This window comes from Babylonia areolata, chromosome 21 (genome assembly GCF_041734735.1).
Source record: "Babylonia areolata isolate BAREFJ2019XMU chromosome 21, ASM4173473v1, whole genome shotgun sequence".
Classification (NCBI taxonomy): domain Eukaryota; kingdom Metazoa; phylum Mollusca; class Gastropoda; order Neogastropoda; family Buccinidae; genus Babylonia; species Babylonia areolata.
Genome location: NC_134896.1, coordinates 16078100 through 16100642, shown reverse-complemented (window position 1 = coordinate 16100642; position 22543 = coordinate 16078100). Strand labels below are relative to the sequence as shown.

Here is a 22543-nt window from a genome sequence, read left to right as displayed (position 1 = left end):
CTTTCTGCACCACGTCCTTCTGTTCCTCCTTCAGCCCGCCGATCTCCTTGGCCATCAGCTTCTGCATGCTGCTCGGTGCTTTAGTATCATTATCATTATTATCATTACTATTATTATTGCTGCTGATATTGTTGTTGTTTACCTCTGTTACTTTCTGCACCACGTCCTTCTGGTCTTCCTTCAGCCCACCGATCTCCTCGACCATCAGCTTCTGCATGCTGCTCAGCGCGTGCACAGCGTTCTTGAACTTCTGCCCGTCCGTCTTCAGCCCGACCATCCTGCGGGTCAACTGCTGAAAGATCGACCTCAGGGCCTCCTTGTTGATTCTGGCGTGACGCACATCCGACGAGCGCATCTTCTGGACAACGTTCAGCTCATGGCGGAGGTCCGCCACGGCGTTTTTCAATTCCTTTGTGACAGAGAGAGAGAGAGAGAGAGAGAGAGAGAGAATGAATGAATGAATGAATATTCTTTAATGAGGGTAGTGGAAAAAGCAAGGACATGGTTGTTTTTTTCTTATCCGGCCCTCGGGCAAAAAAATTAAACAAACAAACTAAACTGAACTAAACACACACACACATACACAATAATAATAATAATGATAATAATAAGTAAATGAATAAAAAAAAAATTATAAAGTGAATAAAAATGGAAGGAAAAAAATAAGATCATAGCATGAAAGACAAATACAAATACTTAATTAAACGGACACTTCTCACACACAAAAGAAATACATTTGCAAAGAGAGAGAGAGGGGGGGGGGCTGGGGGGGGGGGGGAGAAACAAATGCAAAACTGCAAGTCATGCCCAGGTCCCCACAAACATAGGGTGAAGGTGGGGGTGGGGGCAATGTTCATCAGTAATAAATCATTATGGTTTCATGGTGTGTTGGTTGATTCACTGATCTTTTCTTCGGTCGAGAGGTTGGGCATGCAGGGTTTGGGGGTGGGGGTGGGAGGGAGGATACTGATAATGAATATTTATGGGTTCATGTTGTGAGAGCTGACTTTTTGATCTTCTTACTTTCTTGTCGGTAGGGTGGGGTTGTGGGGTAATATTCAAAATAAATCATTATGGGTTCATTTTGTTTGAGTTTACTTCTAAATCTACTTCCTCCTGTTGGAGAGATCAAGTTGTCACAGAGGCACACCACAAACCCATGTGGGGTGATGCATAAACACACACACACATAACACACACACACACTCACTCACACACACATGCAAGCACGAGAGAGAGAGAGGGGGGGGGGAGGAGAAAGACGTGAGCTGTATAAGAATGATGACCGGAAGATGTCCGGAAGGGACTTACTCATCCATAACTATCGTCCAAGTCTGATTCCTATGGCCTAGCACTTGCGGTTGCATTAAAGTTTACCACAGACACACACAGACGAACGCACGCACATCAGCACACACACACACACACACACACACCGAAGCCGGGTAATCTCGTACTTCATTATGTTTATGTATGCGAGTCAACAGTGAGCTAAAAGACATATATATATATAATATAATATATATATATATATATGTATGTGTGTGTGTGTGTGTGTGTGTGTGTGTGTGTGTGTGTACTATAATGTAGACATGAGTTATATAAGAACCACACACCTCAATATTTGCTTCCTGTTCGTCCAGTTCAGTTAATTTCTCGTCCATGTTTTTTATCCAGTATGACATCTTTTTTCCGGCCATGTTTTTGTCTGCACAGAAAGAACACTTACATCACTCTCTTTCTCCCTCTGTGTGTGCCTAGGCTTATTAATGAATAAATAATCTGAATCTGAATCCCTGTGTGTGTGTGTGTGTGTGTGTGTGTGGTGTTTGGTTTGCTGATCAATTCGACAACGATATTACTTTCAATTTACCCACTGGGCTACTACTGTTCATTTAACAAACAATGCAGATTTTCATACCTTTTTTGGCGTTCTGGCATCAGTACGTATGCGAGGCGTGGATATGATCGAACTGATTCTCATAACACCAATCCAACCCGCACCATTCCTCTCCTTTATATATAACTGAGCAATACTGGTGTAGCGTGCATGGAACAGTCCGCACGCATTCTTGAAACTGAAACGCTATGTATCCATTCACATGCATTTTCTGACACACCCTATTTCCGCAGCAGATGCACTGCGCTGTGGATTGGAACTCTGAATTATCTATACATAAAATAATTTCTTGAAATTGTACCTACGTACTATCCTTCATGATACATTAAGAAGAAAAATCTGTATTTACAAAACCAAAGAAGCAAATAAATATCTGCTGAACCCTCACCACTGAATGCTGCATTACATTGTTGTTGTTTTTTTTCTAGGTCATTGGAACACACTTCACAAAATTACATCGTCTATTTTGAACAACATAATCATACCATGATGAACCAGTAAACTGGATTTGCCGACGCTTTCGCGCATGTCTTTTTGGGCAATGGGTGACATATAGCAAGTTCCAGTGTTTCTGAGATACTTGAAAAAATTGCACGTGATCCTCGTCTCCTGAAAAAAATAATATAATAATAATAATAATATTTTATTTTTATATAGCGCTATAATACAAGCATAAGCAAGCTCTAAGCGCTTTACAATCCAGTACCTAAAGTGAAACAAGAAAGCATATAAAAAAGTAGTAGAAACATAAAAACAGAATCATTAATATTATATATAAAATATTAAAAAAATTTAAGCATAAAACTCACAAAGTAACATACTATCAAAACTTCAACTGTTACACTCCAACACTCACACTAACACCCACGCACAGACACACGATTAAACGGCTGAGATGAGAGCAATTTTCACTTACAAAACATACATGTAAAAAGGAACATAATTGTAATCTGCATGCCACAGATTTTGTAAAAATTGTAAAATAAAATTTTGGACAGAAAAGGTAAAATCGGGTCATTCTCCCTTTCGAACCACAACACCATCATCCATCTACCCACTCCCATTCTCTCTACTCTCCCATCACACACACTCACATTGCCATGGGCCTGGGACAACAGCACTATCTGAGTTATGACAAGTATTTTTTTTTTAAGAGATAAGTTTTAAGATTTACTTTAAAGGTAGATATATGAGTTGTTTGTCTGAGAGCAATTGGCAGAGAATTCCAAGTTGTTGGGCCGAAGACGGAAAATGACCTCTTTCCACAGGAGTTAAGGAAGTATCGGGGAACAGTTAGCTGGGAGGAATCAAGAGATCTCAATGTTCTGTTTGGCAAGTACGGGTTAACAAGCTCAGAAAGATATGAGGGTGTGGTATCACAATTCAGGCACCGAAAGCATAGGCAGGCAACTTCTGGCTTCAACAGGCAACCAATGAAGTGTCCGCAGGAGAGCAGTAGCACTCTCTCTCCTCGACTTTTTAAGGACGAGTCGAGCTGCACTATTCTGCATTTTCTGGAGCTTGTAGAGTTTACAATTGGGAAGGCCAGTAAAGAGAGAATTACAATAATCTAGGCGGGATAAAATGAAGGCAACAGCAAGTTTGTTGGCGGCATCAACAGACAGGAATGGGCGGATTTTACTAATCTTACGAAGCTGAGTGTAAACAATTTTAATCAGGTAGTTCACATGAGTTTCCATCGTGAGGGATGAATCGAGGTAAAAACCAAGATTGCGGACAAAACTAGAAAAATAAATTTCTATGCCAGAACAAATGATAGCCGTTGTATTCATTTGCTTGAGCTTATTTTTACTACAAGTCAACATGAGTTCTGTTTTGTCATCATTCATTTTTAGTTTGTTTTGTTTCATCCACTTTGCTACATTTTCTATGCCAGTTTTAAATTTAGAAGCTAAACATGGATTTTCAGAGGGAATAGTAGAATCATGCAGTTGAGAATCGTCAGCAAACAGATGATAGTGAGGTACAGACTGTTGGACGATCAAACTTAGACGTGTGTACATTGTAACGGAACCTTGTGGTACCCCATACCTGAGCACAGACGGAACAGACTGGTTTCCATTTACAAGGACAGAGTGTGTGCGACCTGATAAGTAGGAATGAAACCATTTCAGAACAGTACCATTAAGTCCGAACACAGCACGCAACCTTCTGACCATAATGTCATGGTCTATCATGTCAAATGCTGCAGAAAGGTCCAGCAGTGACAGAATGGATACCTTGCCTGCATCAGATGCTAACAACAGGTCACTGACCACACGTAATAAGGCCGTTTCCGTGCTGTGTCCCTTTCTGTACGCTGACTGAAATGGCTCAAGGAGACTGTGGATCTCAAGGTGTTTCATAAGCTGGCCAAGCACAATACGTTCTAAAACTTTAGACAGAAATGGGAGGTTTGATACTGGTCTATGGTTTTTCAGGTTTTCGGGATCAAGACTAGCTTTCTTCAAAAGGGGACACACCAAGGCATGCTTAAAGGACTGTGGGACAACACCTGAGGTCAAGGATATATTCATGATATTGGTTATAATAGGTAATAATTCTTCTAAACATTGGTAAAATATAGAATGTGGGACAGGATCGAGACTGCATAAAGATGCAAATACTCAGAACTAGCAGGGATGTCAATCGGTTTTTATGTTTCAGCCTGAAACTGGTAAACTACCTACACAACATCATGCAGAACTGAACCCAAGTGTTAATCTAAAATGATCCGCATTGTGCATGTGAAATCGCTTTGTCTGTTTGGCGCATGTTTTCTCATCCTTTGTACTCGATGCAGAAAATATCATGGGAATGTTTACTGTATACGCTGGAAATAGATTTGCGTGAATCAGTCATCAGTAACATTATTATTATTATTGTTCTTGTTGTTGTCGTCGTTGTTATTATTATCTGTTTCCAGTTCTCATCATCTAGCTAGGTTAGGGCAGCTAATTCACGGTCTTCATAAACTTCGTCGCTCTTAATGTTTACATCAGTTAACAGATATGGGTATATATGACACTTCAAGCACTCTGACATTCAAAATGCGGAAAGGGAGATAATCAGTTAAGAGCTCGACAGAAATTGAGGAAAAATGATAGGGAGAGACAGTGGGGTTTGTGGAGGTCGGGGGCGGTGGAGGTTATATATATATATATATATATATATATATATATTTGTATTTGTATTCCTTTTTATCACAACAGATTTCTCTGTGTGAAATTCGGGCTGCTCTCCCCAGGGAGAGCGCGTCGCTACACTACAGCGCCACCCATTTTTTTTTGTATTTTTTCCTGCGTGCAGTTTTATTTGCTTTTCCTGTCGAAGTGGATTTTTCTACAGAATTTTGCCAGGAACAACCCTTTTGTTGCCGTGGGTTCTTTTACGTGCGCTAAGTGCATGCTGCACACGGGACCTCGGTTTATCGTCTCATCCGAATGACTAGCGTCCAGACCACCACTCAAGGTCTAATGGAGGGGGTAGAAAATATCGGCGGCTGAGCCGTGATTCGAACCAGCGCCCTCAGATTCTCTCGCTTCCTAGGCGGACGCGTTACCTCTAGGCCATCACTCCACTTTGTCGCTATATATATATATATATATATATATATATATATATATAGTGTGTGTGTGTGTGTGCGCGTGCGTGTGTGTCTGTGTATGCGTGTTTAATTTAGTGAACGTGTAGTGTGTGTTTTTTCTGTTAATGTATAAACAAAGAGAGAGAGAGAGAGAGAGAGAGAGAGAGAGAGAGAGAGAGAGAGAGAGAGAGAGAGAGAGAGAGAGAGAGAAACTGATTAACCTTTGCACAAGCTTCGGCACATCCCTTCACGGATTTCTCATGACTTTTTACTACACTGGAGGGAGACCGACCATTTGGTTTGCTGTGGATCTTGACAACTGGATCAAAAGAAAGAGCTGAATAAATCATATCACACGTAATCACACGCACATACTCGTGTACACACACACACACACACACGTCTACTACGAACATGGGTGGCAACTCCCATCTTCACCTGTACCTGCGAGTTGGCCGGACTTGTTAGTGTAAGACCCTATTTAGGCCGCCATATTCCGTTTTCCGGGGGTTTGCTTGCTGTGTGTGTGTGTGTGTGTGTGTGTGTGTGTGTGTGTGTGTGTGTGTGTGTGTGTGTGTGTGTGAGCTTCCATAACCCCGCGAACCCTGACAACACTTAAGGGATCTTCAACGTGGTTATCTTTGACGGTCACTGTAGCCGAGTGGTAAAAGCACCAGTAGGGGTTTCGATTATAATGGTCTAGAGTTCGATCCCGGCGCCTTGTAGGTCAGTTAAACGTGGGTGTATTTTTTTCCCCTGATATCCCAGATTAATAGATGGGCAAACTTGCTTGCGCTTTAATCCAGTTCCTGTGCATTCACATGCAAAAGATCAAACATGCCCATCATAAATTATGTAATCCGACCTTCCAGTGTTGGTGAGTTATGGAAATAATGAATATACCCAGCGTGCATATCACCCAAACGGAGTTTGGTTGCTTACATGGCAGGGTATAAAATGGTCATACCCGTAAAAGCCTACTTCTAGTTTCGAGCGAACGTGGGTGTTGCAGATTATATACTACGAACGCAGAAAGAAAGGAAAAGAAATCGTAACCCTTTAAATAGTCACACGAATGGGATTAAGACACAACATACTGCAGGGCAACAAACACATGTTGACACTGAAAATCGCCTGAAAACACACACACACACACACACACACACACACACACACACACACACACACACAACCCAACGATTTCCATCCTTAACCTACGAACTTCCAGAAACCATCGGGATAAAAGTCAAACTCAAAGCTGAAAAACTTCAGACGAAAAAACACGGCTTCGAGTTCTATATATATATTTATCATCGGCAAGTCGATGTTGGTCGTGTAACGGAAAGAAAGAAGATATATATATATATATATATATATATATATATATATATATATATATATATATATATATATACATGCATCGAAAGAGTTGTCCTTAGCAACATTCAGCAGAAAAATACCTCTGATACTAGTGATAGTAAAACTATTCACTTGCAAGCAGAAAAAAAGCAACAACACAAACCCCGCAAAAAACCCTGAACGGGTTGGCTCTGCATTGTGACGACGCTGGCAGAGCTGCCAGAAATTTCACGAAAAGAAATCTGATGTGTCGAAAAAACATACAAAACGGCCTTCAATGCAATGCAATACAAAATGGCATGGAAAGTATGCTGGTGAATGACTAGGTTACTTCAGATCATATTTGATTCGAGAGATTTATACAGATATATACCTACCTATTATAGGTCTACCGCCTATTCTCGGTCATAGACCAAGCTCTAAGCGCTTAATAAACACGGAGTCATTTGCACTGGCTGCCTACCTGGGTTGAGCCGACTGAGAATGAGCGCTGCCTTTAGACGCTCATCATTCGTTTCCTATGTCATTCAGTCACTGTGGCTTCACTCAGGGTCACTCGCGCACACACACGGCTACATTACAGCGCTGGGTTTACAACGAAATTTTGCCAGGGACACCATGGACAACTCGATCCCTTGTCGCGGTTTTTGTTTGCTTGTTTTGTTTTGTTTTGCCGCTGCATGCAATGCGCGCTTAAAAGACACTCGCGCTGCAAGAACTGCCTGATGAAACCAAAGGCATGCAAGTTATATAAAATATCAAACTTTGTGGTCATCATCATAACAACATTTATTGGCCTTCGTGTGTTTCAGCTGAATAGACCTTACCTGCACTGGCGTTCACTGTGCTGATCGAAAAATACCCCATGCAAAGAATGACCCAGGAAAATGTCAGTCTGTACGTCAAGACGCCCTTTTTAGTGGCTACCATGGCAGTCGAAATTGGACCCGTTCATTTTATCGGGCGCGCTTGCTCGGCGAATGCCGCCCGTGTTTGTCGAGACGTGGTCGTCGTAGGCCAACCTGCCTGTCTTAGGCCAAATACAGTGTCATATCCTTTCACATCCTCGCTAATTTCCTGTGACACAAACGGTTTGCAGAGCAACTTGGCCTGCTACATGGTGTCGACAGAAGGCGTCATTTCCGTAAAAAAATATGACGTAATGCAAAGAGAGCGTCATAAGTCTGTTGCGTAAAACTGCAAGGAAACAAATCTGCATTCGTCCGTATCCCAACATCCCAGTGTGACAGACATCTAACAATACAAGGCCTATATCACTTCTCATATTTAGAACTTAAGATCCAACGTGCGCGTTAGGGGTATATTCTTGTTTCCACAACCCACCGAACGCTGACAGATTACGGGATCGTAATGTGTTCATTTCTTCTTTTTTTCTTCTTCATGAGATTGGAAAAATTCCAACCCTTATTTAACCCACAAGGCGCCGTGGCTGGGATTCGGACCTTGGACCCTCAGATAGAAAGTCTTGCGCTTTAACCACTTGGCTTTTGCGCCCGTCATACGATCCTGCTTCTTCTTTTTTTAAATAATATTTCGTAATCCTCTCTTTTACTTTCACTTTACTTAGTATGCCATTCATTATGCAGGCCAACAGCTGAAAGGATTGGGTTAAGACAAAAAACACCATTGATCACAAGGACGCGAGCTAAGAATGTCAGTGTAAAAAAGATTCCAAGTCGTCTCCCGGACACTCCTTTAAATTCACTTATTTGTTTATTTTGTCTGTTTATTTTATTTCAAGTCATAACTCATATCAATGCTTTTCACACATGTAGGGTATGCTCTCAAGACCTGATCAGCGTGTTGTGTTTAAGCAAAGATCATGCAACTGCTCCTTTTTTTTCTTTTTCTTTTTTAACAGCAGATGTTGTGTCTGGATCAGTTCGCAAGCTTTGACATCTTGAAACTGAAATAGAAACTGAGACAGATACCGGACATTTCAGTTCAATGACCTAACAATATCCACTCCATTGTCCGATGCTGTGCAGCTTTTATGGACAGGCTTTTCCTATCATCCAGATGGGTGTTATTTAACCTTTTTTAAGTCGCATTTTTATTGGGTTATAAGAACAAACCAGGGCCCCATGGTATGGTCTCTGAAAGAGTAATTTCTATTTGACATCAAAAGAAATCTGATGAGGGTAAAGGTGAAGGGCAGAGTGAGTGGTGAGGGGGATCAACATGTCATGACTGCCATTGACGTTTTGGTGGGGATATGATTTCCAAAATGTGGAAATTTTGAATGGAACCACTGGTTTTGCAGGTCACTCCATTCGTTGGTCTTTGCAAGATTCCCACACTCAATTCCATTCATGAAAATTGTGCACCTCTCGACCCATGATACACACGCACGTCTGTATGATCCAGTCCATTGCAGGGATGTGTATGAGTGTGCATAAACAGGTGTATTTATGCGTGTGAGGTTAAAGAGCATGTGAGGTACTTTGCTCAAAAAACATTTCTTCGAGAATGCTACTCACATTTCTATACAGAAATCTGTCAACTGATTAGTTATTATTAAATACTGTACTCTAGCGCTTTGTCACTAATTGCATGGTGATTTATAATTTCACTTTGACAGACGTAATTATTTTTTCATCACAGATTACTGACTTAAATAATCTGGCTATGATGTATAAACACACACACACACATGCATTATCTTGGATTGTTTTAATCTCATTCTGTCAGCACATACTAAAACTCTGAATAAACGAAGACTTTAAAAGCAGAACAAAAATCGATGTTTCTTGTATTGTTGTAATCTCATTCCATTAGCACATAGTAAAACTCTGAATAAGTGAAGACTTGAAAAGCAGAACAAAACGATATGTATGAAAAAGACATGGTTTGGCTATTCTTGAGTTGCTATTTTTTGATCCCTTTCAGTTTGCCTATAGAGCCAACAGATCAGTTGAAAATGCCATTGGCATAGGTCTCTACCATGTCCTCATACATCTAAAAAATTCTAACAGCTATGCTAGGATCCTTTTCATTGGCTTCAGCTCTGTGTTCAACACAATAAGTACCATCAAAACTATATTTTAAATTGAAAGACCTCTTGCTGCCTGAATCAAGTTGTGCATGGATCCTGGATTTTCAAAGATGCAGACCGCAAGTTGTTAAAAGTTGGTGACCTCACCTCCTCCATATGTATTCTCAACATAGGCGCCCCACAGGGATGTGTTCTATCCCCACTGTTGTACTCACTATTCACACGACTGTGCAACTCGTAATGAATGTAACACCATGGTCAAGATGCTGACAATACTACTCTGGAAGGGTTGGTAAGTCAAAATATAGGGAAGAAGTACTAGAACTTGTCAGCTGGTGTGATCAAAACAACTTAGAACTCAACATATCAAAAAAAAAAGAATTAATTTTAGATTTCAGGAAGACCAGACCTGACCCCTCACCACTTGTCATTAAAGACAAGCAAGTAGAGATCATCAGCGAATTTTAATTTCTCTGACTGATCATTTCCAACGATTTGAAATGGGTGAAAAATATGGGGAAAAAATTGTTAAGAAAGCACAACAGTGCCTGTACTTTCTTCGACACCTCAAAAAGTTTGGAATTAGAAATGAAATCATGGTTGACTTCTACAGAGCAGTCACTGAAAGTGTGTTAACCTTCGCTATTACTGTTTGGTTTGGAAATATTTCCAAGGCCACCAAGATTACCGGGGCTGATCTATGTTCTCTAGACGACATATAAGCAACTACTCAAAAAAGCAAAATCAATCAGCCAGGACGAATCACATCCAGCTTTTGGGAATAACGAGATGCTCCCCTCTGGTCGTCGGCACTGAAGTATAAGGACGAAAACCAATCGCTTCGCCAATAGCTTTTTCCCCAAAGCAGTCAATGCCCCCTCTCGAACAAATCCAGTATGATTAAAGAGTGTTGTGCAATCAACAACCACTTACTTGAAGATCTAGTGATCAGCCCCATCCACATGTGATATGCAGCTTATGTTCAAATGTGTGTGTGCGCACAAGTTCTCATACTGATATGCACATGTATGTGTCCTAAATTCTACTGTATCTGTGTATGATTTTCGATTTATGTTTGTGCCTTTCATTTACTATTCGCCCCAATACTTGTTGTGACCCTGGTACACTTGGTAATAAAGACATTCTATTCTATTCTATTATGGCAGTTGTGGGTCCACATACCAGAGGTGACCCTTCATTGCTGCAGTCACTTCAGCGGTGTCCACTACTGCCTGTTATAATTCAGTATAACACTTTTTACACAGACATCACCTACTATGACTGCCCCGCTATGAATCTGTCAACAACAAAGACCTTGACAGCTCACCCAAAGTATGGAGTGGAGGGGGATTGAAACTGAGGTCGCCATGAAAGCTGAGCATGAAACTTGAAAGACCACAGAATTTCAAATCAATATGGCATTTTTTTTTTAAGATGATGATGAATGAGGATGTGGATGATGACAATGCTTATGCTGCAGTGGTGTAGTGAAAGGTCACATAATATTAATGTGGGACTTATGTTCATGATGAACAAGGATGGGGTCAGGAAATTTGAGCAATACTTCCAAAGACACAGTGGATGATCTTGGTTGAATGGTCCCAGTCTTTCCATTTGAACCTACAGCATGCTAAACAGTAAACTCTGGGTAGGAGCTGGCCACAGGCCTGATAAAACCCACCTGTAATGGGAGAGCAACCTCTCGGTCAATCTGTGACACTAACCAATTTGCCACTGCGCCATTTTTGTAACCAGAATTTTGTAAGCAGAAAGCTAGAAATTATATTCATAATGTAGAGGGACAATACCAGAAAGACTGCAGAGTTGTCAAGTTTATGACTGATGCTAGAACTTGAGACCACATGTCCAGGTGTCACTGTTGTCCTGGGTTTCAAGATTGTCAGCATGGCTGTCTAGAACATCCCCCCACCCCCACCCCCCAAAACAACTGTGTCTGCGTTTAACACAGAACTGTTACTTGCCTCCTACAGAGTGAGGAGCACATGAAAACTGAGTACTTAGGACACTGGCCTTCTGTCCCATGGGTCTAGGGTCTGTGGTTTGAATCCGGTTGCTTCTGGTGGGTGAAGGGCAGAGATTTTTCAAGTATCCCAGGTCAGCACATGTGCAGATCTACAGATGCTTTTAATTCCTTCAAAAATATGTGGATCTGCATTCACAAGATAAAATCTAATTGTCAAAGATCCCCTGAACCATGTTTTGTCAAATGGGTCACGGAATGTTGAACACACCTAGCTTTGGTAGTGTAAACCACAGCCAATGTGAGGTAAACCTAAAACCGCTGGTGTACAACTGACAATGTGAGATAAATTTGGACCAGCCAATTGATGTACAACATACACAACTTATGCCCATGCATACAAACACACACAAATATTTTCACTAAAGATCTAGACAAACACAAGTTTACTTCACATTTTAAATAACAAATGCGCATATTCCAATTGAACCATAGTCATTAGATTAGGCATTTTCTTCTGGTGAATTAACCCAAAACAGATATAAAATCTGAGTCAATTAAGCCATTCATTTCAATAGGCAGGTACGTAGGTATACCTGGCAAAAGCTTATGTTTCCTCTTTGCCCAACATATCAATTGACTGCTACAGACTAGAGCCTTTATTAGATGTTATGGATTGTATCTTTTGACACCTTCAACCATGTGGAAGAGATAAAAACCCATAATCTAAGTAGAAAATCTAATTTCTTCAAAAACATGTATGTATTCTTCTTCTCCAACAATTAACCTTTGTTCAAGTTGTTTTCTTATCTGAATGAAAGAAACTGGCTACCACTACACATCTGGCCAGGAAATCCAACTGAACATCAACAAATCCATATTTTATAGTGAAACAATGTTGTTGTTTTTTTAAAACACAATACATCAAAAACAGAACTGAAATTTGTTGTGGGGTTTTTTGGTCATTTATTTTCAACTTGTCTTCAGGATTCAAAAGGGTTTAAGGTCACTTTGTGGGGTGGGGAAGGAATCCAAATTTATCTTATTTTATTTTATTTGAAAGTGAACAAAGATGTGGACTGTGGGGTGTGGGGAGGCACAGGACAGAAACTGCATTGTAAGATAATCTCAGGTAAAAAATATACCAGCTATATATTACTATTCATTATATCAATTCAAATAACTGTTTCATTGACTGGATGTGTTAATACTTTCACTGCCATAGGCAACTTTGGTTAACTAGACATTGCACTGCCATAGGCGACTTCAGTCGACATTGAGAGATCATGTTAACAAGCCATTTTTCCCATTGTAACAATGCTTGACAACTGTAACCAGTTTCCCACCAACAGATCAATGACTAACCTTTGTCCCCTGACTAAGTTTGAAGTGAACAAGTCCATTATGTTGTTTTTACATGAACGGAAGTCTGTGACTGATAGCATCGTATCTAAAATATTTGGCGCTTGGGAGCGTTTTCCACACAGAAACTTGGCAGTGAAAGAGTTAAAAGACATATTTCATTCATACAATATTCATGATATAAATTTACACAACTGTTTCCCCATGACTAAATAAGTTAAAGACACTGGCTTCTGCATTATTACAGTAAGGTCCATCATTTTTGCCCCTCTATTTTCAGTCATTACCAAACACAAACAAAAAAATAATATAAAACAAAAAGATATAAAATATGACAGCTTACTTACTATTAATGACAGTTCAGAGACTGGTTTCATACCACAAAAACTTTAATTCAAAGAACTGCTATCACACTGCAGATGTTATGTCACTTTGATAAATGGAAAGAATCACTCTGCAGTGCTATATCATTATATTTATCCCAGGTTCCCAAGCAAATGTTTGAGTACTACAGATGTGGTAGTAAACACTATCATTTGGTAATTTCTTTTCTTTGTGATTTGTTGTCCAGAGTTGTTACTCTGGTATCCAGATTAAGAAATAAGCAATCAATAATACATGATTTATGAACATCTTATCCAAGAATGAAAAAGTAAAGGTAAATGTGTTAATTCTTCAACAAAAGCAATGAAATGGCATCCATACCAACAGGCCAGGAAAAACAACAACAAAGTAACAAGAAACAAACAGCAAACAAACAAAAAAACCTTCCACCTGCAGAATCATAGCTTCTTGTCTTATCCCATGCCTTTAACATAGTTTTTCTTCTTCATTAGACCTTCCTTTGATGAAACATGCTAGTCTTGTTGCAAGATCACAGGGGACATCAAATCCTCTTGGCCTTAAACACACTGTACAGCAGATCAAAACACAAAGAATCAGGCATTGCCAACTGTGAGAGATAAGAACAAAATTGTAAACAGCGTGTGCGACTGAGTATGTCATTTTGTGTTTGTACATGTGTGGCTTCATTATCAGTGACATTGATTAGCTTCCTCCAAACCTTCACAACAGGGCATTATGCATAAGTCTAACCACCAGGACTGGGGAGGGGGATTTTTATTTTTATTTTTTATGAATGGTATAAGTCTTACAGTATCTAAATGCCTCAAATTCTCTTTTTCTTTTCTCCTCCCCACAAAGAATGTAATTTTGGCTGCTGTAGGCTTGCTGACCTTTTAATGCATCCCTGACAGTGAGCATAAGCATTATGCAGTGGAAAGGTTAAGTGGCAATAAGTTTTTTTCCCTCCATGGTTAAGTGCTGACCCCTTGGTGGTGGGTTTTTATTCTTCTTTCTCTTTATTTCTACTCTGATCACATGCGGTTACTGAACACACACAATTTAACTGATACTGCCATTTCGTAGACATTTCTATTCACCTGAAATTCCTGATTTAGGCAATAGGTCCCATTTGCCAGAAATCACTTGAACTGGAAAAATAAACAGCATTCACGCCATTGTGAGTGAACTAAAAATCTTTACTACAAGATATCTACAGTAGTTACTATGAAAGAGCATAATCCCAATGTCAGTGATGCACACGACTAGAAACCCTTTTTGCAGTCAAAGGCAGTTTATAACTGATGATCCATTCTGGTGGAGTGGGGCAGTATTTTGTTACCAAATTGAACAAGAAATTATCCTACTTTATGGGAAAAAGCATCAACTGGCAATATATTTTTCAAACACAATTGCAAACTGTGTAATTCACTGTATCACCAGTAACAATGAGCCTTTACAAATAAAGTCCCAGCCGAAATGACCGCATTCTTAGTTCTTTCAGGTACAATAATCTAATCCACAAAAGTATGAAGCTAAAATAAAATCAATAGTGATAATAATTTATCAATGTCTATTTCTTATAAGTTCTAGATAAGCCTAATATGGTCTATTTCTCTCAAGTCAAGTTCTATGCTTAAATATTTGTAAAAAGCAAACAATCACTGTAGTCCACAAAGTCATTCCTCAAATCATCATGACAACTTGGAACAGGAAATATGCAGAAGCTGGAAACTGTTCTACAAATCAAGTATTACATGCAAAGCGGAAGTCCCATGTCTCAGCACAATGCATAAGACCTCTCTCAGTCCACAGAAGCAGGCAACAATGTTCACAGAAAGTTGTCGCACCATTCCTTTAAACATGAGTAGCAGTCACTCGTTTGCTTGGCATTGGCTGAACATGTATCTTTCAGCCAGTCTCTGAACATCTCCTTATTCTTCTTCAAAACAAGGAACTGCCCCAGCACTACGTAAGCCTGCACACACAAAGCAAAATTATAAAAATTATAATGTATATATGTATAAAATCTGATTCATCTCATTTGTTACTAAAAGAGAAGATGGGTCTGGGCAAGAGAACGGGGAACAGGGACACATATAACTATAAGAATCAAGAACATGACAAAGAGCCTGAGTATTCCCACAGGGGACAGATAAACAGAAGCAAACCAAACCTTTCGCCTTGGTTTTGGTTTAGAGTTGGTCACCAGGTACAGATAGATACAAATTTGGAATCTATCATGACTGCAGTTTCAAACTATTAAAAAAAAACACACACAAAAAAACAACAACCCCCCCCCCCCAAAAAAAAAACCCAACCAACCCTCAAATAATAAAAAGTTGTTTTTCTTGCAGTTCGATGCTGGGCAGACAAACAATGCACTTAGTTTACAGCCTCAAAATTTTCCTCAAAAACCAACTATGAGAATGACATTGAAATAAAGCCATCGTCACTTGTATGTTGTGAACTGCAATGAAACACTGCTGATGGTAGCAGTGTGTGCGTGCTGATAAAACAGCCGATATCTGGCTCAAAGCAAGTCCATCAGAACTCTTTGCACAGTCGCTAACACAAGGGTACAAACTCATTCCAGTCACATACGATACATGCACACACACTACTTGTTGACACTTAGACACTCACAAATGCCTGAGCCATGCAGATTTGATCTCTACAATGCAGAAGAAGCTGTTTGTCTAAAACAGAAAGTGATATAGTCTGACAATAAGTGACACTATAGATTAAATGCTTTTCAGCTGCACTTCTTAGTTTGATTCTGTTCCCTTAAAACTGTAACAAATATATAATCATCATCATCATCATGTGGAGGCTTATAAGTTATATAGCATGGTTCCCCGCTTTCAAGAGGAGGCTCACTGCACTTTACAGTTAAGAAAAACAACAACAAAAAAGCAGATATGTTATTATGTAACATTTTGAATATAGTAATGAAGATGAGATAAAATGATTCACCAACCACATAGTATATCATTCACAGCACACAAAAATGGCATATCACGCATACACACCACTGATAAATCTACCTAAAAGCTAAAAATGACACAGAGAATCAACAGACATAAACAAACAAAAGTAAAATTGAGATGAACTACGCACTGTACACATAAAATAAAATTCATCTACTTGAGTAAAATAAAACATCACAGACACTTTGCATAAAAGTCACGCATACACACCACTGATAAATCTACCTAAAAGCTAAAAACGACACAGAGAATCAAAAGACATAAACAAACAAAAGTAAAATTGAGATGAACTACACATTGTACACATTAGTCAAACAATAAAATTCATCTACTTGAGTAAAATAAAACATCACAGACACTTTGCATAAAAGTAACCAATTCAAAATTATGCTATACGCATATGAAGAAATAATTCAATCACACTTCCCCACTCAGCCGCACAACACATATTTAACACACATGTCATTACTCATGATCACAGTGGGGAGAACACTAGAAGTTAAAGTTACAGTTTGAACAGAGTGTAAACAACATGAATACAAAGACAAACGACAGTAAAACAATGGTCTCAGTACAAAAGGACACAGCTGTGTTCATGTCACATGAAGAGAATAAGAAAGGTATTCACTGTATTGTTGAAACAGATTTGTCTTTAATGCTTCTTTGAAAGTTGGTTTTGATTTGATGTATTAGAAGTTAAGTCACAATGAGTTCCATTGCCTGTGTTCAGTGAAAGAAAAAATGTGTTCTCCAAATATCTTTGCGCAGGTCTTTGGTATACACAGAATTAGTTTATCTGTGGATGAACGAATGTGGAGCTTCGTTATCTTGAGCAGTCAGCATAATGGCTCAGTATTTCTGGACAAAGTTTAAAGGATTTTTTTTCTCTAAAATTACATCTGAACTAACACTACCCCATTTGTGCAGAAAAATTCAAGTAAATCAAAGTGTGTGGCGCAAGTGACCTGCCTTGGTATTTCACCTCACTTATGTTATGGACATCCTCTTTTGAGACCCTTGAAATGGAGCAAGATAATCCTGTGTCCTGTTGGAAGGCATGTTAACATACAACACAGAATCAGTAAGTCGAGAGAAAGGAAAGGTGAAAAAAACAAACTTAGTTGCTTGGTCACACAGGTTGCAGGAATACATAATGGCTGCCGGAAAAAGTTGGCATGACAGGCACACAGGAGGGAGGTAACACACACACACACAAAGGGAGGTCACTAGCTGTATCTACTTTCCCTGCATGAACACGGTACTAGTTTGATCCGGACAGGAACCAGATTCCTGCTGGAGTCTGCGCCAGTGGGTCTCAGTACAGTGTGTGGACATAAATTATGATTATGCTGTTTTCTGTCGTCATATCAGTCATGTGGTCTTTCAACAGTAAAATGTGACACACTTTATATAAAATAATATATATTTCTCTATCTCTCTCTGTCTATATGTATATATGTATGTATGCATATATGTATATACAGTCACACACACATTTTGTTGTTTTAAATATCAAAGAGCACTAGGAAAGTATGAATGTAAAAATTTACAAAATCTTTGAGGGTGAAGTGCTGATGGGGGAGTAACAAACTGAAAGTAAAGGGGATGTTTTTCCTGACCCATTATTTTTGAAAATGAGCCATTGATTTTGTGGAGAACAGACAAATGACTAAGTGTCTATAACCAAACCTAAACTATGTATAATAATTACTATTGCTGCACAGGAGGCACGTAAAATGTCATGACAGGCAAAAATCTAACTTGGATTTAAATGTTGTTGTGCAACAATATTACATAACTTACATGCTCAAACACCATCAGAACTCTTCTGGTGACTGATGGTGAATATTCATGAATAAACATACTGTGTTGAATAATATATAATAGACACAAACTTTGCTTAATTCTAACCTAATCTGTCAAACATCTGACTTACTAGGTCGAAGCCTTTATCTTTCAATCTTTGCCCCAATACTTCACCAATGCCAGCCAGCTCTGTGACAGGCTTTTCACTCATTGGCTCACTTGTGAAGTTTCTGTGCTTCTGGGATGTACTCATGGTTCTGCAATGAGAAAATGTTGGAAACCAAAAGTTTATCAGAATGCAACCAATATTTTGACAGACAGTTACACATATACATCATTGTAATTTCTTGTATACTGATTAAAAATAAACTATATACTAGAGCTGTAGACTATTAGAACATTGTATTTCTTCTCTTCTCTTTATTTCTCTCTTTCCAACCTTATTGTCCATGAATACATATATATGTCCAATGTCTACACTGACTATTCTCAAATTAGAAGAAGAACACACGTGCAGAACAAAAAGGCTGTTGTGAAGATGGGAAATGTCTGTACAAGAATAAAGTTTATAAAGTTCTACAAGTAAAGCTTGGCTTTCAAGGGATGGCAGTTACAGATGCAGTTCATATAAAATAAATCACTCAATGATTCCTGGGAATTTGTGAGAGACGTGTGGTTTGTGTGGCAATAAATGGGCCTGAACAATCTCTAGGGGGAAAGCAATGATGCAAAATGATATAACTACTAGTACAGAGTGGTTTCTTTGATGTATACTGCTTTCAATGCAGCAAACTTGAAAAATTGGTTGAAACTGGAAATACATCTTGGTTTCAGTTTTTCAAGATGGTGTCACTGTGTTCAAACAATTCCATATAAAACACACCACCACATCTGTGAAGCAGATGCCTGTCCAGCAGCATAACTCAACATGCTTAGTCCGGCCTTGAGTGTATGCCTATATTATATATTTGAGAACATATAAGAATGAACTTTTATTAAATTTTGCCAAAAGACAACCCTTTTGTTGCTGTGCACTCTTTTTTAAGTGCGTCAAGTACGTGCTGCATTCTGGACCTAGTTCAGTTCAGTTCTTGGGACGTTTATAAGCCTTGCTGCTTTTTCTTTTGCCCCACTCCCAGTCTAACAAAAATACTGATTTGAGTTGCCATTACGCTTGCTAAAGAGTACTGGTGGTAATTTTTTTATTTTTTTTATTTTATTTTATTTTTAGCATTCATCAAAAATGAATTTCAACATGCTGATACTATTTGCCTGTTAATAAAAAAGTGTTATAGGAGATATTTAAAAGTGTTAACATTCATTACATTGTTAGCCATCTTAACATGCAAAGGCAGTGTATTCCAATAACTGGGTACAATTCTGTTACTATAAGTATAACCATTTTTTCACATGATAGTTCTTGAATACTTAATAGTTTGTCAGTGGCATTCCTTGTTATATCTGTGAAAGGTTTTTTGAAAAAGGTCTCTGTCTAATTTATCAATATTATTGAGTATTTTATATGTTTGTATTAGATCCCCTCTAATTCTACAAAATTTCAAAGATGGTAAATTAAGTAATTTCAGTCTTTCTTCATATGTTTTATCCTGCAATCCACTAACAAACCTTGTTGCCCTTCTTTGAACTTTTTCAACTGCAACAGATTGCTTTTTGTATAGCGGGTACCAAATAACATTTCCGTATTCGAGATGTAGTCTTACTAGTGTCTTAAATGATCTAACAAAAGTGTCACTGTCTTAATCCCGAGTACTCTGTTTGCCTTTAATATTATGTAATTAATGTGTCTATCAAATTTTAAATCATCAAAGATAACTCCCAAGCCTTTTTCTTCTGAACATTTACTTAAAACTCTCCTGTCCACCAGTGAGTCTCATAATCATGATAATGTAATCATTCCAGGGGTTGTTCTTCCCAACATGTAATACTTTACACTTATCTGCATTAAAATAAATATAGATTATATGTGTTTGTCCATTCTATTAGCTTATAATCTATATTTGTCTGTAATGTATATTTATGGCTGCTCAGGTTATAATTTGAGTGTCATCCACAACTATTTTGCATGTGCTAATAACCATGTCCAGTAGGTCATTAATAAATGTTGTAAATAGAATGGGGCCAAGTAGTGCAGTACACTTCCCTGGGGGATACCACTTATAACTGGTTTCTGGGGAGTATGTATTCCTAACTCTTGCCCTTTGTGTTCTGTCTTTCAGGAAATTTGACACCCATGCTAATAAACCTCCGCTTATTCCATATGATTGGATCTTTGCAATAAGACACTTATGTTGAACAGTCAAGAGCCTTCCTGAAGACCATATGATATATATACAACATCAAATGTTTCACCACTAACATTTCTGTAAAATCATTCATCACCACTAATAACTGTGTAACACAAGAACATCCAGGTCTAAAGCCATGTTGGTATTTAGAAAATAAGTCATTGTTGGTCATATGGTCTACAATGGTATCTCTAATAAATCATTTAAATTACTCTAAAACTTTGCATAGAACACATGTAAGGCTAACTGGTCTGTAATTTCCTGCTGAAGATTTATTTCCTTTTTTATATAAGACAGTTACATTTACTTCTTTCCAATCTTGGGGTAATCTGCCTAGTTCTCTAATGATTTATTAAATAAGAGATAATGAGACAATGGAACTGATAATTCTTTGTTAGCTTCTTTCAAAACTCTTAGGTTTATAAACTTATTCGAATGACAAGATGCTCAGTTTTAGTTTTCCAGTCAATCTTGGGAGAAAGAGCGAGAGCGTGAATCGAACTGCCACTATCGAAAATCAAATTTAAAAATAATTTCCGCGTATGGCACTCTTCAAATTTTAGGCATGGGTACGGCTCTACAACAAAGTCACCGATTGAAAATCAGAGATCTCAGATCAATCATACGTACGCTGATTATGGATCTGCAGGTGTACCCAATGAATAAATAAACCTTCTTCGGGTTAATGATGAATTAAAGCAACTGGTTTAGCTCACAACACTATTTTTGGTTTCGTTGGCGCGTGATGAAACTTCCGGGAGTAGTCATAAAAACGTTGATTTTCGAACAAAGAAATTTTTATTTTTAAAAGTGAATTTAGTAGTTTTAGACAAAAGATTTGACATAATATTGGCGAGTAAATAAACGATCAAGAAAACAAATAAACAAACAATATTATTGATCACATTTAGTAAATAATTTTTCGTTTCACATGAGTTGTCTTTACCAAATCTTAACACACGAAATTGCCGCAAGCTAACGAATGATGGCCACAATGATGGTCAGAAGCAATTATTCAAACAATTTACAATAAAGGTAAATCAGATGACCAAAATGATTATCGTGGGACTTCCTTTTAAATATATGTAGTAAGCTGCACAGTATATTCACAATAATGGTCTAGTTTCATGGATCGAAGAAAACGAAAGAATTCAGTTGCTAATACTTTTAGTGAAGCATGGCTTAAGTCAGTGCGGGGAGAATATTCCGTTCATTTCAAAGCATGTACCAAACAGTGAAATTCCGTGTTGGATGTGGTGATGGTTCGGGATCCTGTCAGATTTTCTTAATTTTTGTTTAAAAAAAAAAAGGATTCAAACTAGGCGAAAATAACCAGCCCGCCGTTACAGTTTTCTCGATTTATTAACGAGCTTGCCACTGATCGACGGTGAAAACATGCTGCCCAACTTTACAGTTAACATCTTTACGAATTGTTTATCCATTTGCGGTTTGCTGACGATGTAGCTTTGATCTAATTTACTGCTCTTGGACTACAGCATCAGCTGACTTTGCAAGCAATGAAAGGATGCAGACTCTTAATTTTACAGATACATTTAGACTAGTGAATCGAACATTGTTCGACTGAACAGTCGTACGTACACATTAAGTCGAGAAAGATGGGTTTTACAAAGGTACGGAGACAAAGATTGTCAATGCTTTCATCTATCTTGGAACCCGGCTCAGCACTTGGCTTTCATTTTCTTTCTCTCCAAACTAATAGATATACAACCAAGGCAAACTGAGCTGAAATTCTTGAAACATTACACCGGTTTGGCTTCAGTTGTCCAGGGGTGCGGCAAACTAGTGACTGGCTAACTATATATAGTTTCTGCGTGAATACAATTAAAGACGAACAAACTGAGTGTTGCGGTTATAAGGTCGGAATCAGTGAAAGA

General features: G+C 38.5%; 1 protein-coding gene across 1 annotated transcript; it reads right to left on the bottom strand.

Annotated features, from left to right (window-relative positions):
- Positions 1–12267: 12267 nt before the first annotated feature.
- Positions 12268–21431, bottom strand: LOC143296720 (barrier-to-autointegration factor-like). The gene is made up of 3 exons (XM_076608777.1): positions 21279–21431; positions 18473–18599; positions 12268–15524 (listed from the first exon to the last, which is right to left on the bottom strand). The coding sequence occupies exons 2-3, from the start codon at positions 18593–18595 to the stop codon at positions 15378–15380; spliced, it is 270 nt and encodes an 89-aa protein (XP_076464892.1). The 5' UTR covers positions 18596–18599; positions 21279–21431; the 3' UTR covers positions 12268–15377.
- Positions 21432–22543: the final 1112 nt, after the last annotated feature.

Coding starts and splice junctions, on each gene's coding strand:
- LOC143296720 (XM_076608777.1), bottom strand. CDS start 18,595: ATGAGTACATCCCAGAAGCACAGAAACTTCACAAGTGAGCCAATGAGT. Junction 15,525..18,472: donor AAGATAAAGGCTTCGACCTA/GTAAGTCAGATG, acceptor TTGTGTGTGCAG/GCTTACGTAGTGCTGGGGCA.